Source organism: Loxodonta africana, chromosome 10 (assembly GCF_030014295.1).
Source record: "Loxodonta africana isolate mLoxAfr1 chromosome 10, mLoxAfr1.hap2, whole genome shotgun sequence".
NCBI lineage: Eukaryota > Metazoa > Chordata > Mammalia > Proboscidea > Elephantidae > Loxodonta > Loxodonta africana.
In genome coordinates, this window is record NC_087351.1 from 47217264 (window position 1) to 47235480 (window position 18217).

General features: G+C 41.8%; 1 protein-coding gene and 1 long non-coding RNA gene across 5 annotated transcripts in view; one reads left to right on the forward strand and one right to left on the reverse strand.

Annotated features, from left to right (window-relative positions):
• The window catches only part of PSMA6 (proteasome 20S subunit alpha 6), a 33151-nt gene extending 16336 nt beyond the window's left edge, over positions 1–16815 (forward strand). For both annotated transcript variants that reach the window (XM_003408857.4, XM_023546113.2), the window contains one exon: positions 2063–16815. In XM_003408857.4, coding sequence (XP_003408905.1) covers positions 2063–2120 — 58 coding nt within the window. In that variant the 3' untranslated portion in view covers positions 2121–16815. The remainder of the gene's footprint in view (positions 1–2062) is intronic.
• Positions 10059–18074, reverse strand: LOC111750151 (uncharacterized). Of its 3 annotated transcripts, XR_010323151.1 has the most exons (4): positions 17309–18040; positions 15484–16774; positions 13539–13626; positions 10059–10279 (listed from the first exon to the last, which is right to left on the reverse strand). It is a non-coding gene; the product is annotated as an uncharacterized LOC111750151 (long non-coding RNA). The 3 variants fall into 3 exon arrangements; XR_010323152.1 differs by having other exon boundaries at positions 16507–18074; XR_002785294.2 differs by having other exon boundaries at positions 15484–18069.
• Positions 18075–18217: the final 143 nt, after the last annotated feature.

The window sequence follows — 18217 nt, forward strand, 5'->3', positions numbered from 1 at the left end:
AAGGCATTTTAACTACTGTATGTACCTGCTCTTAGATCACAACTATAAGGACACATGGGCATGGTTGGGAAAAAAGGTGGCAAACTGAGTTTAACCAGACCTTGAAGGCTTTTTTGTTAATATGCATTTTTTTCCAGTTTGTTCTTTTTGTTGCCTGCGGGTAAGGGATATAAACATGAAAGATTTAAGAAAAATCCATAGGATTTAAAAAAATGACAACAACCAGAATCGGGTCCATCCTCTCTAACATTTCTTTTTTTTTTTCTCCTGGTAGGAAAAGATTACCTTTTTTCTTTTTTTTTTTTCCTTTTTAGCAATAAAATTTCAGTAGGTGCAGTTTACAAATCTCTCTAAAGAACCGGAAAATAGCTCTTGTTTTCTAGCCTGAGACTCTCCTATAGTAACCTTTAAAATGTTTATTTCCATTGATTACTTAGATAGAGAGAAACCAAAGATCTTTTTTCTCCAAAAAGTCCTGTATCATTTTAAATTTTTTTATAGTAAGTATACTTAAATAATGGAGCCTTTGTGGCACAGTGGCTGAGTGCTTGGCTGCTAACTGAAGGGTCAGTGCTTTGAACCCACCAGCCACTCCATGGGAGAAAGATGTAGCAATCTGCTTCCATAAAGATTTACAGCCTTGAAAACCCTGTGGGGCAATTCTTCTCTGTTCTATAGGTCACAATGAGTTGGAATCGACTTCATGGCAGTGGGTTTCGTTTTTTGTTTTCAACATCTATGTAAACTACTTGTATGGCCTCCAGTTGCACTAAAAAAATGTGACTTTGACAAATTTAACTTTTTGTTTTTAGGCAGGAGTAGGGAAAGACAGTTTTGCTATTTTGATTCCCAAAACTTGCCCTCTGGGTTCTTCCATCTCATTTCCTTTCTTTTCTTTTATTGTACTTCAGGTAAGGTTTACAGAACAAACTAGCTTCTCATTAAACAGTACACATATTGTTTTGTGACATTGGTTAACAACTCCACGACTTACCAACACTCTCTCTTGCCAACTTTGAGTTCCCTTTTACCAGCTTTCCTGTCCTCTCCTGCCTTCTAGTCCTTGGCCCTGGGCTGGTGTGCCCCTTTAGTCTTGTTTTGTTTTGTTTTGTTTTATGGGCCTGTCTAATCTTTGGCTGAAGGGTGAAGCTCAGGAGCGACTTCATTGCTAAGCTAAAAGGGTGTCCGGGGGCCATACTCTTGGGGTTTCTCCAGTCTCTGTCAGGCCAGCAAGTCTGGCCTTTTTTTGTGAGTTAGAATTTTGTTCTACGTTTTTCTCCAGCTCTGTCTGGGACCTTCTATTGTGATCCCTGTCAGAGCAGTCAGTGATGGTATCTGGGTACCATCTAGTTGTACTGGACTCAGTCTGGTGGAGGCTGTGGTCCATTAGTCCAAACTGAATTTTTAAAAGTGAAATGGTAATAATTGGTCACATTAAACAAGGTTGCCAAGCAGCTGGTTCCTTTCTGGGCAAACATGATTTAGAAAATACCATGTGTTCAACATGGAGTGCCTCTTACTACTAGGCTCTTCAGAGAATTATACTTTTATGTTCATGGATTTCTACTGCTGAATCTGAGCAGTTTTTTTTTTTATCCACTTAAATTTCTCAATGAATTTTCTTCTCTCAGCTGTTATACACTTGAGTTATACTAGGTATAAAGGCATTTTTGATGTAGGGTCTAAAATAGAATACATTATGTATACTTTATATTATTCAGCTTAAATATTTTCTATCATAGCTGCAGCTGAAGCGTTTTGTGTTCAGAAGACCCAGTTCTGGATCTGATGTCAAAGAAGTAAATGTTTTGTTCATTGATGGAGTTGATGTGTCTAGGAATTCCTTTAGAATAATCCAAGAGAGGAGTGATAGGTGTATAGATTTAAAAAGATTGGCCATGAATTGGTAAGCAGTGCGGTTTTTTGATAGATGCATAGTTTTTTGATACAGAGGGATTCTTTATAGTAACTACTCTACTTTTGTATGTGTTTGAAATTTTCCATAATAACAAGCCTTTAAAAAGTAAATCACTGTTTTTTCTTTTTCCCTTTTGCTGTCTAGAATTCTTACAGAAGCAGAGATTGACGCCCACCTCGTTGCTCTAGCAGAAAGAGACTAACGTAATTAGCTTACGGAATCCGTGAAGCCACTTGCCAGTGCATTTGGTAAAAACAAACCAACATTATGGAGGCCCCTGGATTGAAAAGGAACTTCTCCCACTCCTCCCACCCCTGATGTGGTTAGGACTCTGTATAAATAAAAACAGTGCTTTTAGAAAATAATTGCATCCTGTCTTGTTTACCTCCAGTTTCAAGTATTAAGCCTTTAGTACATGCAAACTTTTAAATGTTCATTATGCTCAAATTGTAATTTTATTCATTTTGTTTATAGCTCCTTGGCTTCAGGAACTTTAATAGCCAGAAATTTAAACTAGCTATGTGGCAAAATTAATAAATAGCAAAATAAAACTTTGCTTTTTTATTATTGTATTTTATGTGAAAGTTTACAGCACTAATTAGTTACTCATTCAAAAATTTATGCACAAATTGTTTTGTGACATTGGCTACAATCCCTGCAGGGTGTTAGCGCTCTCCCTCTTTCCCTTTACACCCTGGATTTCCCGTCCCATCCTGCCTTCTCGTCTTTGCTGTTGGGCAGGCATTGCCCATCAGGTCCCCTATACTTGATTGAACTAAGAAGCATATTCCTCACATATGTTATTGTTTGCTTTATAGGCCTGTCTAATTTTTGGCTGAAAGGTAGACTCCAGGAATAGCTTCAATTCTGAGTTAGCAGGTGCCTGGGGGCCATAGTTTTGTGTGTCCCTCCAGTCTCTGTCAGACCAGTAAGTCTGGTCTTTTTTTGTGAATTTGAATTTTGTTCTATATTTTCTCCTGCTCTGTCCAGAACCCACCATTGTGATCCCTGTCAGAGCGGTTGGTGGTGGTAGCCGGGCATCATCCATTTCTTCTGGGCTCAGGCTGGAGGCTGTGGTCCATGAGTCCTTTGGATCGATATTTTCCTTGCATCTTTCGTTTTCTTCATTCTGCTTTGCTCTGAACATGATGGGACCAATAGATGTATTTTAGATGGCTGCTCGCAAACTTTGAAAATCCCAGAAGCTACTCACTGAAGTAGGATGTAGGACATTTTATGAACTATTTTGTACCAGTTGACCTAGATGTCCCCCGAGACCATGGTCCCCAGCCATCAGTCCCTCAGGTGTTTGGATGTGTCTAGGAAACTATTGTTTTGCTTTGGTCAAGTTGTGCTGACTTTCCCTATATTGTGTGTTGTCTTTCCTTTCACCAAAAGTTAACACTTGCCTACTATCTAGTTAGTGATTACCCCCCACTCCCTTGTAACCATCAAAAATTGTTTTTTTCTATGTGTAAACTTTTTCTTGAGTTTTTATAGGCGACACTGGGTCTGGGTTTTTATAATAGTGGCCTCATACAATATTTGTCCTTTCGTGATTGACTTAATGTCACTCAGCATAACGCCCTCCAGATTCATCCATGTTGTAAGATGTTTTGCAGTTTAGTCACGTATCATCATCTACCCATTCATATGTTGATGGTGCTTAGGTTGTTTCCATCTTCCTGCTATTGTGAATAACGCTGCAGTGAACACGGGTGTGCATTTGTTTATTTGCTGCACTTATTTCTCTAGGATATATTCCTAGGCATGGGATTGCTGGATCGTGTGGTATTTCTATTTCTCACTTTCTAAGAAGGCAACATATCATTTTCCATAGTGGTTGTACCATTTTGCATTCTCACCAGCAGTGCATAGGAGTGCTGATCTCCCCGCAACCTCTCTAGTATTTGTTATTTTCTGTTTTTTTGTGATTAGTGCCAGTAATGTTGGGGCGAGATGGTATCTCACTGTAGTTTTGTGTTTCTCTAATGGCTAATGATCATGAGCATTTCCTCATAGCTGCCTGAATGTCTTCTTTGGTGAAGTGCCTGTTCATATCCTTTGCCCATTTTTTAATTGGATCATTTGCCTTTTTGTTGTTGAGGTGTTGAAGTATTCTATAGATTTTAGCAATTAGACCCTTGTCAGATATGTCGTAGCCAAAAATGTTTTCCCAGTCTATAGGTTCCCTTTTGGAAACACTGGTGGCATAGTAGTTAAGAGCTACAGCTGCTAACCAAGTGGTTGGCAGTTTGAATGCACCAGGCTCTCCTTGGAAGCTCTATGGGGCAGCTCTACTTTGTCCTTTAGGGTTGCTGTGAGCTGACGGCAACAGGTTAGGTTCTCTTTTAACCCTTTTGGTGAAGTCTTTAGATGAGTATAGCTCCCAGTTATCTAGTTTATCTTCTAGTGTTTGTGCCTTGTTAGTTACTGTTTGTATTGAATTTATGCCATGCGTTAGGACCCCTGGCATTGTCCCTATTTTTTCTTCCATGATCTTTATCATTTTAGGTTTTATATTTAGGTCTTTGATCAATTTTTAGTTTTTGTGTACGGTGTGAGGTATGGGTCCTGTTTCATTTTTTTTTACAGATGGCCATCCAGTTTTACCAGCACCATTAAAACTCTGCTTTTGAAACTTGCTCTGATGGTAAGTTGGCTTGCAAGGCAAGGCCTTTATTTTACATTTCCTCATTCAAGCAGGATGTTCCTGAGTTTGGATTCCAAGTTCCATTGACGGCTTTAAATATAATAAAAAGATTAGCATGATTGATGTTTGGTAGTCTTAAGATAATACATTTAATGTGTATTCAATAAAGAACCAATATTTTTAAGAGTAGAAATTGTAGTTACTTTGAGGAAACAAAAGTATAGAAAGTGGTAAGATATTTGTATTTTTTGTGCTTCCTTAAGGTTAAGTATTTAAAGCAGCTGTTTGAGTAACTGGTTTGTTGTAAAGTTTGGAGCTCCCATCATAAACAATGTTCAGGGAAAAAGACCAAACAGTACATTCAGAATAATCAGGTTTTTGTTTGTTTTAAATTTGTATTTTTATTTATTCATTTTTTTTATTGTACTTTAAGTTTACAAATCAGGTCAGTCTCTCATACAAAAATTTGTATACACCTTGCTATGTATTCCTAGCTGCTCTCCCTCTAATGAGACAGCATACTCTTTCTATCCTGTATTCCCCATGTCCATTCAGCCAGCTTCTATCCCTCTGTGCCTTCTCATCTCCCCTCCAGAAAGGAGCTGCTCACATAGTCTTATATGTCTACTTGAGCCAAGAAGCTTACTCCTCACCAGTATCATTTTCTATCCCATAGTCCAGTCCAATCCCTGTCTGAAGAGTTGGCTTTGGGAATGGTTCCAGTCATGGTCTGGGGACCATGACCTCCGGGGTCTTCCTAGTCTCAGTCAGACCATTAACTCTGGTCTTTTTATGAGAATTTGAGGTCTGCATCCCACTGTTCTCCTGCTTCTTCAGGGATTCTCTGTTGTGTTCCCTGCCTGGGCGGTTATCGGTTGCAGCCAGGCACCACCTAGTTCTTCTCTGATTGATGTGGCCCTTTCTATCAGATAGGCTCATAATTATCTTGTGTCTTTGGTATTCTTCATTCTCTTTTGCTCCAGGTAGTTTGAGACCAATTGATGCCTCCTAGATGGTGGTTCGAAACCATGGTGGCATAGTGGTTAAGTGTTACGGCTGCTAACGAAAAGGTTGGCACTTTATACCCACCAGGTGGTCCTTGGAAACTCTATAGGACAGTTCTACTCTGTTCTGTAGGGTCGCTATCAGTCAGAATCGACTGGACAGCAGGTTTTTGGTTTGAGATGGTGGCTCTCTAGCATTTAAGACCCCAGATGCCACTCACCAAAGTGGGATGCAGAATGTTTTCTTAATAGATTAGGATAATCAGTTTTTAAAAAAATATATATAGAATTAAGTTGTTTTTTAAACTTCTAGAGTGATTCCCCTGGTGACCTGAACTACTAATTGTTAGAGATGATCCAAAAATCTAGGCAAGACTAAGGTCGATAAATTTCATGTCCTCATTTACACTGGGTGACACTGGTGCTCTTGGCATTGCCTCACACAGGTGAGTGTGGCTGCTGGTCTAGTAGCAACCACTGGCGTCTGAGTTGCTCCTGTTTCCACAGCCAGCAGGCCAGCAGACAAGGGGAGGCCATGTGAACATGTGACCACTAGCAGCAGGAAACTTCATTGACCACATCCTCTTCAGAGCTGAGTCATAAGTTGTAAAGTTTCCTAGCAGGGAAGTAGGGTTCTTCCAGTGTGGGGGTGCTGCTCTGGGAATACCCATCCAAATCCATTAGGCTCTCTAAAGGTGCTGCCATCATTTTGAAAGTGGAGTCTTTTACTCCCCTAAACTTCTACATCCTTAAGCCTTGACTGATATCACCCCTCTGGAATTATGCATGAGAGACCAGTAAATAAGATACCTTTTAGGGAATGAAAACTAAAAATCTAATAGAAAAATTTATATTCTTTATAATACAAAATTAAGTTCTAGATGAATTAAGAATAAAACAATTTTAAATAGGTATATTAAACTGGTTATTTTATATAGTCGTCCCTCAGTATCGGAGGTTCCAGGACCTTCCACAGATAGAAAAATCCAGGGATGCTCAAGTCCCTTATATAAAATGGCATAGTATTTGCATATAATCTATGCAATCCTCCAGTATACTTTTAAATCATCTCTAGATTACTTATAATACCTAATACAGTGTAAATGCCATGTAAATAGTTGTTATACTGTATTGTTTAGGGAATAATGACAAAAAAAAGTTTTTTTCCAAATATTTTTGATCTGCGGTTGGTTGAATCCGCAGATGCAGAACCTGTGGATACAGAGAGCGGGCTTTACTTAAAACAATTGGGAGAAACAGAAGGAAGAAGACCAATGTATGTGAAAATTAAATACTCTAATTCTGTGTGTGTGTTTTTCTTTAACACAACCTAGAACAAATAGTTAATGCAGAAGTATACAAATGCTAAAAAAAAAAAAAAAAAAAAGTGTAAAATCTTTACCCAGGGGGTATTTTAATAAACTAGTAAGAAATATAAGGATACTGTTGAGAATTGACAGAGGGATATGTCCAGACATTTATGAATGTGGAGCTATTTGAATAAACATCTGGCTTTCTTTCCCTCCATAGCCATTTTTCATAAAGTATTCTTGCACATTAGCCCCCAAATTCAGGATTCAAACTTATGCTGCAATCAAATTACTACATTAAGGATCTACCTTAAAGAGTCAGAAATTCTAAGGCTAAATATGTTCTGAAGGTCTACCTCACTTACAAAATACAATTAAAAAAACCTAAAATTTAATAACATCATAATGGTAAATTAATTAGGTATTGAGAGAAGTAGTTATAATTTGCTGTTAGATTGTCTACCTAGAAAACCAAGGCAACCACCTAAAAAGCATTAACTTTTATTAAAGCAGGACCTATAATATCTCCTTTAGACTATTTTAAGTCTAGGTTCAGGGTCCCTAATGGTTTGTCCACAGTTCCAAAATTCAGTAAGCTATAAAAGTTAACAGTAAAACCTGGCCTGAACTGATGGAAGGCCTTATACTTTGTTTATCTTACTTCATTTCCTTGATTTCTACAGAAATGTTAATGTGTTTGATAACAGGGTGCTGCCTTAGACTCCAACAGAAGAGTTACATAATACATGGTTTATACACCACCATGTTATCTATCTAAAGTCCAAAATGTTTTAAATTCCAAAATTCATTTGGTCCTGGGCTTTTACGCAAGGGATCATACCAAAAACCAAATCTGTTGCTGTCAAGTCAATTCTAACTCATAGCAACCCTATAGGACAGACTAGAACTGTCCCATAGGGTTTCCAAGGAGTGGCTGGTAGATTCAGACTGTTGAACTTTTGGTTAACAGCCGAGTGCTTAACCACTGTGCCACAGGGCTCCAAGGGAGCATAAACCTATACTATTATTCCCCTATAGCATCCCATGCATCATATGCATATGAAAGCTGGACAATGAATAAGGAAGACTGAAGAAGAATTGACGCCTTTGAATTGTGGTGTTGGCGAAGAATATTGAATATACCATGGACTGCCAAAAGAACGAACAAATCTGTCTTGGAAGAAGTACAACCAGAATTCTCCTTAGAAGCAAGGATGGGGACACTGCATCGTACATACTTTGGACGTGTTGTCAGGAGGGATCAGTCCCTAGAGAAGGACATCGTACTTGCCAGAGTACAGGGTCAGCGGAAAAGAGGAAGACCCTCAACAGGGTGGATTGACACAGTGGCTGCAACAATGAGCTCAAGCATAACAATGATTGTAAGGATGGCTCAGGTCCGGGCAGTGTTTCGTTCTGTTGTACCTAGGGTCACTAAGAGTCAGAACTGACTTGATGGCACCTAACAACAATAGCAGGTCCCTGTGTGGCACAACCAACAACTAACCTAAAGGTTGGCAGTTCAAACCCACTCAGCAATGCTATGGAAGAAAGGCCTGCTGACCTGCTTCTGTAAAGATTACAGCCATGAAAACCCGATGGGGCACAGTTCTACTCTGTAACACATGGGGTCACCATGAGTCGGAAATGACAGCAATGGGGGACAAAAAATAGCAGGTGAGGAAATAGCTCATCAAGTTAAGAAATGTGCACAGGATCACACAACTAAAAAATTGACAGGACTAGACTAGATCTCATAACTTTCTGACCCCAAAACTTGTCTTTGTCAGGCCATTAGATAAAATCTACAACCACTTTTTTTCAAGTTGTTTCCTTCCCTCCCATCATTAATAGCTAGATTTAAAATTCTAAAAGATACTGAAAATAGAATTAAATATATATATATGTAAGTATCAGTCACAGTAGCAACCAAAAATAAAATGTAAAATCCCTAGAAATAATGCTAACTAGAAATATTGCCTCATATGAAGAAACTATTAAAAAACTTGACTAAGAGACATCCTACTCCTGGATGGGGTTGCTGAATGTTGTAAAAGTCAATTCTTGTCTCTAAACTAATGCTGTAGGTTTCAAGTATTCTAATCAAAATACCAGCAGAATGTTTTTTGAACGTTGGAATTACCCAGAAACAGGCCTTAGCATGTAGAAGAATTTGATGTGTGAAAAATTAGCACCACAGATTAATAGGAAAATAATTCTTGGGGAAAAATAACTATTTTGGGGAAAATATTCCTTATCTCATACCTTATATCAAAATAAAACACAAGCTGTGTAAAGAGGTAATTTTTTAAAAAAATCATTAAGAAGAGCAAAAAAAAAAAAAGTTTAGGTTAATAACATCTCAGGATGGTGAAGCACTTTCTAAACAAAAACAATGGATAAAATCATGAAGGGAAGGAATCTGTATATTTGACTACATAAAAATTAAAATTTTGCTAACGATAAAACACCAACAATAAACAAAGAACAAATGGTAGGAAAATAGTAACATTCCAATAGAAAAAATGTACTAACAATACAGGTCATGAAAATTTTCTTATCAATAGACTTAAAAAAATTTGTTAGTCTCATCATTTTTAAAATGCAAATTACAAGGTACAAGGCCATATTTTCCATAAAGCCAGCAAAACTGAAATTATAATACATAATGTACTTAGCAAGTTGCAAGTGCTCAATAAATATTTGTATAAAGGAATGGTGAGCTAATTAAAAGCTACTCCTGCTAGTGGGAGTATACCTTAATTCAGTCTTTTTGGAGGGCAACTTGGGAATATGCATCAAAAGCAAACAAAAAGTAATTCACATTATAAGAATTTATCCTTAGAAAACAATTAGATAGGCAAAATTACCTCAGTAATTTTATGTATAACAAGTACAATTTTATGTACAATAAATTACATTTGCATCCAATACTGTGGAATATTGATGGCCATTAAAACCCGTTCTGAAGAACATTTAATGATATGGAAAACATTTACAATGTAAGATTATTTAAGAAACATGATGCAAAATAAACAGTGTGATTCAGAGGCAGACACTCTTGGTACCCATCACCTCTACCTTTCTGATTTATGCCCCACGTGGTTCAGTTCTGACTCCAGCCAACAGCATCCCACTTCAAGTGCTCCATGCATTTCCTGCTTCTCTGAAGCCTCAGGCCTTCTTTGAAGCCACAAAAGCCTGCTTAGTCTGTGCAAGCCAAACACAACTTGAAGTGCAGGGGAAATAATGCCAGCTGGAGCTGGTGGGTAAATGCCCCAACCTCCTGTGGGGCATTTCTGGAATGAACTATAGAGGTCTCTAGAACTCTGAAGCTGTATGCAAACGTTGTTGTTGTTTGGTGCCATCGAGTCAGTTCCGGCTCATAGTGACCCTATGTACAACAGAACAGAATGAAACACTGCTCGGTCCTACTCCATCCCCACAATCGTTATGCTTGAGCCCATTGTTGCAGCTGCTGTATCAATCCATCTTGTTGAGGTTCTTCCTCTTTTTTGATGACCCTCTGCATGCAAATGTTAGTGCATGTCTTATCTTAATTTCCCCAAAAGAGAATGATAGCTTTCATCAGATATTCATGAAGTCTTTTTCCTAAAACAAAAACCACTGGCAGAAAGGAAAACAGTAGAAGGAAGACGGTAAAATACTAACAGTAATAGATGATTTCTGGATGATGGAATTACGAATACATCCCATTTTTTTCTTTATAATCACCTGTATTTCCTAAAATTTTAATAAGGTCTATTATGAAAAAATTAAAATACCCTAAATATCCAGCAAAAGGAAATTGATTAAGAAATAATTATGGTTCAATAAAATATTGTGCTACCATTAATAATATTTTTGAAGAGTTTAAAATGACACTGAAAAATATTTATGACAGAAATGGGAAAAAAATAGGATATGAGATAGTTTACAAAGTCTATGATCTCAGCAATGTAAAAAACGCATGGTAAAAATTCACAGAAGTTAAGCCAAAATGTTCACAGCGGTTATGAATAGTTTTTCTCATTTTTAAATATTTTAATGTATTTTCCAAATGATCTTCAATGATCATGTATTACTAAGGAATCAGATAAAACATAATTTTAAAAATCTATACTGTAAAGTATACCAAAAAAAAAAAAAAAAACCCCAAACCTGTAGCCGTTGAGTCAATTCCAACCCACAGTGACCCTATAGAATAGAGTAAAAATGCCCCGGCTTTCCAAGGAGCACCTGGTGGATTTGAACTGCTGACCTTTTGGTTTGCAGCCAAACTCTTAACCACTACGCCACCAGGGTTCCCACTAGTATGGATTTTTTTTTTTTTCCAACTGCTTAACATTGTCAGTCTTTTTTGAGCAAATAGGCCCAAGTTATCCCAATAAAATACCAAAAGAGAAGGTACAGATATTCTTACTTTTTTGAAAGTGTTTGTATGTACATCGTATAGAAGCATTACCAAGGTATTTTAATGGAGATGAGCCTGCGTCAGCAGGTCATAATGCCGCCTAGAGACTCTGGTTCAAGTCCTGCATGGGCTGCTTGCTTTTCTCAGTTCTAGACCACAAAGAACTCCTAGCCCAGGTGACTCCAGACTCCTTGCGCTCATGAAGTGGGTTGACTTTGTCCAAGGCAAAGCCTTCGCCACTATGCAGAGCACAAGCTTCATGGAAGGGAGAAAGCAGCTTCTTGGTCTACAAAGTTCTCTTGCACACAATCTCATCCTGTTCACCTACTGTCAATCTGACTGACCTCAGATTTGAACAGCGTAGTCTGCAGACCTAGGAACCCGCCTTACCTTATCTTTGGATGAAAGATGACACCTTCATGTGCTGGTACTTGGTTATGACTCAAAAAGAGTCTCTTGGGTAACAAAAAGCACATTTGCCCCCTGATCCCTCTACGCAAGAAGGAAATCACTGAGTTCAGTGTGGTTTTAGATTCTCTGTAACACTACCATTCTGTGCCCACATCCCATGAGAGTAAGCAGTGAAGACTTTTAACCTGAAATGTGCCAGACTAGTGGTTCTTACCCAGGGTTTCACATCAGAACCATCAGGAGAACTTTTTCAAAGAACACCAGCCAGGCCCCCACCCTGATCTAGCAAATCAGAATCTCCCAGGATGCTGCTCTGGGCACGGGTATTTTGAGAACACTCCGCAGAAAGGTCTGGTGTTTGCTGCTGATTAAGAAGGAATGTAAGAAGTTACCTGCAGACCCCTGAGGGAGCAGGAGATCAGTGGGATGCAGACCCCAAATTCTCACAAAAAGACCATACTTAATGGTCTGACTGAGACTAGAGGAATCCCGGAGGTCATGGTCCCCAAACCTTCTGTTGGCCCAGGACAGGAACCATTCCCGAAGACAACTCAGCAGACATGAACGGGACTGGACAATGAGTAGGAGAGAGATGCTGATGAAGAGTGAGCTAATTATATCAGGTGGACATTTGAGACTGTGTTGGCATCTCCTGTCTGGAGGGGAGATGGGAGGATAGAGAGAATAGGAAGCTGGCAAAATTGTCACGAAAGGAGAGAATGGAAGGGCTGACTCAGTAGGGGGAGAGCAAGTGGGAGTATGGAGTAAGGTGTATATAAACTTATATGTGACAGCCTGACTTGATTTGTAAACATTCACTTGAAGCTCAATAAAAGTTAATTAAAAAAAAAAGTAACCTGCAGGTAATGTGATCATATTCAAGTGTATTTGGGATTTGTAGTGGATTGAATTGTGTTCCCCTAAAATGTGTGTCAACTTGGCTAGGCCATGGTTCCCAGTACTGTGTGGTTGTCCTCCATTTTGTGATCTGATGTAATTTTCCTGTGTTGTAAATCCTAATTTCTGCCTGTAGCTAATGAGGCAAGATTGGGTCATGTTAAAGAGGATTAGAGTGGGATGCAACACTCTTACTCAGGTCACAGCCCTGATCCAATGTGAGGGGAGTTTCTCTAGGGTGTGGCCTGCTTCACCTTTTTGTGTGTGTGTGTGTGCTTTAGATGAAGGTTTACCGAGCAAATTAGTGTTTCATTAAATGATTAATACACATATTGTTTTGTGACATTGATTGCCAGCCCTGTGACAGGTCAACATTCTCCCCGTCTCGACCTTGGGGTCCCCCATTTCCATTCTTCCAGCTTTCCTGTCCCCTCCTGCCTCCTTATTCTTGCCCCTGGACTGGTGTGCCCATTTACTCTCATTTACATGGTTGAGCTATCTGTATTATTGTTTGTTTTATGGGCCTGTCTAATCTTTGGCTGAAGGATGAACCTCAGGAGTGACTTCGGTACTGAGTTAAAAGGGTGTCTGGGGGCCATACTCTTGGGGTTACTCCAGTCTTTATCAGACCAGTAAGTCTGGCCTTTTTTGTGAGTTAGATTAGAATTTTGTTCTACAATTTTCTCCAGCTATGTCTGGGACCCTCTATTGTGATCCTTGTCAGAGCAGTTGGTAGTGGTAGCCGGGCACCATCTAGTTGTGCTAGACTCAGTCTGGTGGAGGCTGTGGTAGTTGTGGTCCATTAGTCCTTTGGACTAATCTTTCCCTTATGTCTTTGGTTTTCTTTATTCTTCCTTGCTCCAGACAGGGTGGGCCCAGTGGAGTATCTTAGATGGCCACTCACAAGCTTTTAAGCCCAGAATCTACTCACCAAAGTAGGATGTAGAACATTTTCTTTATAAACTGTGTTATGCCAAATGAGCTAGACGTCCCCCAATCCCACTGCATCGCCTTTTATCCTACAAAAGATAAAAGGAGAGAGAAGTGAGCAGAGAGAGAGGGACCTCATACCACCAAGAAGAAGCGCCGGGGCGTGGAGTGCATCTTTTGGGCCTGGGATCCCTGTACTGAGAAGCTTCTAGACCAGGGGAAGATTGATGACGAGGACCTACCCCCAGAGCCAACAGAGAAAGAAAACCTTCCCCTAGAGCTAGTGTCCTGAATTTGGACTTCTATCCTCCTAAACCGTGGAAAAATAAAATTCCGTTTGTTATAGTAGCACTAGATGACTAAGACAGGGCTCATCCTACCTCTACTCCTATTTTGGTTGGTGGGCAGCTTAGCAGTGAGCTGAGGAGCCCAATGGCTTTCTAGGAAGTGACCCCTATGCATTAGGTTCATGCCATTTGTACCTTTGCTGACCTCATCCTTGACCTCTAAAGTCAGCTGAAGAAATGTAGTTGTTAGCTGCCGTTGAGTTGGCCTCTGACTCTTGGTGACCCCATGCACAACAGAATGAAGTGCTGCCCAGACCACAAACAACTGGTCCTGCACCATTGTGATCCGTAGGGTTTTCATTGGCTGATTTTTGGAAGTAGATCACCAGGCCTTTTTCCCTAGTCTGTCTTAGTCTGAAAGCTCCTCCGAAACCTGTTCGGCATCAATATTGATATGTAAACCCCCACTGACAGACAGATGGTTGCTGCACATGAGCTGCATTGGCCGGGAATCAAACCTAAGTCTCCTGCACGGATGGCAAGAATTCTACAAATGAACCACCACTTCCCCCATAATCAAGGAAATAAAAGGTGCAAATGTCTAACTTAACAATTAGCCCCTCTTGGCAGACCAGCTTTGTCGCAACCGCATCCTCGGGGCTTCCCTTTCAAGGACTCTAGCCGTACCCACCAGGGCTTTCTACAGAACCCTCTCAGTGAGAAGCCTCTCCCAGATCCAAAGGGATAGGAATGAAACAAAGAGAAACTTGCATTTAGAAGAAAGGAATGCACCGTTGTCCTAGATGGCAAGTGGTGTTGCGTAAACTTTGGTGAAGCTTTTAATGCCCCTTTGAAACAGTTCCCAAGAGGAGACTATCCAGATTAGAGTCATCCTTGGCAGATAAATCTACATCTGACCTTATTGCAGGAGGTGACCCACAGACCTCAGAGTTAAACAAGTCGTTTAGGTTTTACCAAAAGCTGTAGTGATTAAGCTTTCATTGGGGACCGGAATGAGGATGAAAAGGAGAAGCAGAAGAAGAACAGGAAAGACCTGGTTTCCCTGGCAGTTGGAGGGATGGTTTCGGGGGAGCCCCAGCTAGCAGCCTCAGAGTACCCAGCCTCATGGGGGTTTTCCAGGGATAGAGGCCTCAAGCAACACTTCAATTATCAACCAGCTCTAGCTGTGTAGTTGACAACTACTATCAGAGCCACGTTTGCTGGGTCAGTATAACTAGGGTCATGCTGCTTGGGCAGTGTCCGGGGGCCTGGATGGCACTTGTTTTGGGAACCTCATACAAGTTCCCATCCAGAGAGAAGGCACAAAAACTCCTGTGAAGATGGACATTTCTCAGGTGATAGTAGTCAAGCACTAAGTTTTAGATAGACAGAGCCATCATGGGGCAAAATCACCTCCTTCAAAAAAGTAGCCCATAGAAACCCATCATTGCAGGGTGAGCTGGAGAGGGCCACTTTCATCTCTGTGCCTGTATCCAGCAGTTACCCAGGAAAAGGTGCTTCAAGAGGGAACCCAGGGAAGCAATGCTACAAAGGGGACACATCATTGCACCACCTCCTTCTCGATTTGGGAAAAGTTTTCTTTGTTCTTTTTTTTGATCAGCAAATATTTTTGAGCCCTTCCTTTGGGTCAGGCCCTACCTTAGGGCCTGGGGGGTACAGTGATGACAATGGCAGCCAAGGGCTAAGGGTATTCCTTGCAGAGACTCTCCTCCAAGTGAGCCATGTTGGAGATGTCGTGGTAGCTTCGCATCCTGCCTGCACCCAGCAGTGTGGATCACAGAAGTGGGCCAGGCAGGAAGCCATCTTATGCAAAAGCAGCCTCTCGCCTCCTTCCAAGTGGGCTCTGTTGAAGGCACCCCCAGGGACTGGCGGAGACCTGCCTGTGATTGGTGAGAGGAAGCCTTGAACAACTCTCATTTGTAGTATGCGTGATATGCCCCCTTCCTGTCAAAAACTACATGGACAACCCTTCTGGGTTTTTTGTTTCTTTTCTTTTCCCTGTGAAGTGTACTTAAAAAACAAAACACCATTGTAAAACAGGGTATTATACCATTTCTTCTAAAGCAGGAAGGGCGGCAGGTGCTCACAGCTCTGACTTCACATTTCTCAAAAACCCCAGCGCTGGGCCTCCCTTACACAGAGGAGCCAGGGGAGCTGTGGACTTCCAGTGAGGGGAATAAATAGACACATGAACCCCTGTCCAGCCACTTGGACAAGGCAACATGGCAGAGCTCGGAGTGGGGAGAATCCTGCTCAAGGCCATGGTCAATGGCTCCCAATAGCTATATATCCAGCATCAAAGGGCCAGCCCTGCATTTGTTCCATTTTAAACTGGACCTCAAGGGGGCAGAGTAGATGGCGGGAGGCCTCAGGGTGCCTCACCCAGGGAGTGTGTGAGCCAGGCCAGCTGGAGAGGGAGAGGCAGAAAAGCACAGAAGAAACGGGCGGGGAGGCCTGAAATGAAACTCCTACTTTCCTGCCAAGCTCCTCTCTGTAGCTTTGGGCTGTGCCAGGAGGTCCTGAAGCGAGTCAGCCCCTACAGAGCATCCAGAACTCTTCCAACTTTTCTTCCTGTCCTCGTTGAGAGTTCTGGCCTCTTGAAGCCCACTTGCCCAGAACAGATTTTGTAAACTTCAGTGGTCAGCTAACAAACCAGCTTACTTATCAGAGGACTGGAGCCAGGAGGATTCCAAGTCTTGGGTTGGGGAAACCCTATCTTGCATGGCTTCCTTCCTTCCTCCCCTGGGCTGGGCCCAACAGGGGTGAGAGGCCTTCTGGGCCTGGCACTGGGCTGCGGGGCATCCAGCCAAGTGTCCAGAGGACACTCCTCTTGGCACCTGGATCCTTCTCACCCTCCTGGGGCACAGAGAGCGTGAGGCTCCTGTTCTGGAGACCGACAAACAGAAAACACCTGCTGTAGCCAGACTTCCTGGGAAAAAAGGAGAAGAACATTGGTCAGGAGACTTTCTATCTTGTTTTGCACTGCATTGAGCAACTTTCCTGCTGGCAGGGCCTTACCAAAGGACTGAACGAGAGACTCTCTAAGAACAGGGCCCACAGGGTTCATTCCCAAGGCCCCAGGCCCAGCAATGTACTAAAAATAATTGCTATTGCTTGAACCTTAGAATTTCTATGTCTCAGCTTTAATAGTCATTTAAATTTTATTAAAGTCTTGAGATGCCTGTGGAAGCAGCTTGATTTCTTTCAATCCATCTGGCCCAATCTTTTCAGATTTTCAGCCTCTTTTGGAGGGTTGTTAGACCTTCTTTATGTGAAAAACAGGTCTGTCTTCCCTTATTTCCTAATAGCCTCTCTATCCCCACCCAACACACACATCCAGTAAGCCCATAGTCAGGCCAGTACCAGAGACAAAACAACAAAGTGAAGGGTCAAAGGCCAGGTCTCTAGTTCTCTCCCCTTGAAGCTGTTCAGCACCTGTTGCCCCCACCCCTGCCCTGCAAACCTCAGAGTTCCAGAAGCCCCCTTCCACATGCAGTCAAGGTCAGACAGAACCTGGGGCTGAGGGCTCCCACCTAGGGTGCAGCCCCCAGTGCAGAATCACTGTGGGAATTTTCCAGCTTACTGTGCAGTCTGACTGGCCCCTCCTTATACCACCCCTCCTGCTGCTGACACAAGGCCTAAATTGGGTAAGCTTTCCAACAGGTCAGCACAGGCGCAGAGGCTGAGCCTGGGCCTGCTCAGGCCCTGCTTCCCAGAGCAGCCCTGTGGATGGGCTGAGGGCTTCGATGTCACCCACCCGGGTATCCTTCGGGAGGGAAGGGAGGGCAGCTCTCAGCTCAGAGGCCTCAGGCCAAGACCAGGTTTCCTCCACCGCCCGCAGCCTCTGGCTCAGTCTCTTTCCTCATAGCCTCTGCTCCCCTGTTTCCCTTTGCTTCCCTCTGGGCCACTCCCAGTTCTTCCAAAAACCCCCTCCAGGAAATTTGCTTGTTGCCACAAAATAATACATATCTGCTCCTAGGACCTCCCAGGCAACCTGCAGACTCTGTCTCCTGGAGACCTGGAGAGTAAGGAGACCTGGAGAGGTGGGCAAGGCAGGCCCTTCACTCCTCCGTGCCTTCTCCCCAGCAACTGGGAGGGGAAGGGGGCGGCCAATGAACAAGCCGCATATGCCTCAGTGGGTGCCTCCTCAGCGCGTGCTGTGTAGTACACAAAGCAAGGCTTGGCCTAGTGACCAAGGGAACAGAATGCTGAGAGCCTGAGGGTCATGCAACTTAGGGAAAGGCAAACAACCCCCAGGGTAAGTGAGGTCTTTTTGTTTTTGTTTTTTAAATATACACAAATGGCTTATATGTATTAAAGTTTATGATTATTCTTAGCATTTGTTTTTCTCTGTTTATTTAATTTAAATTCC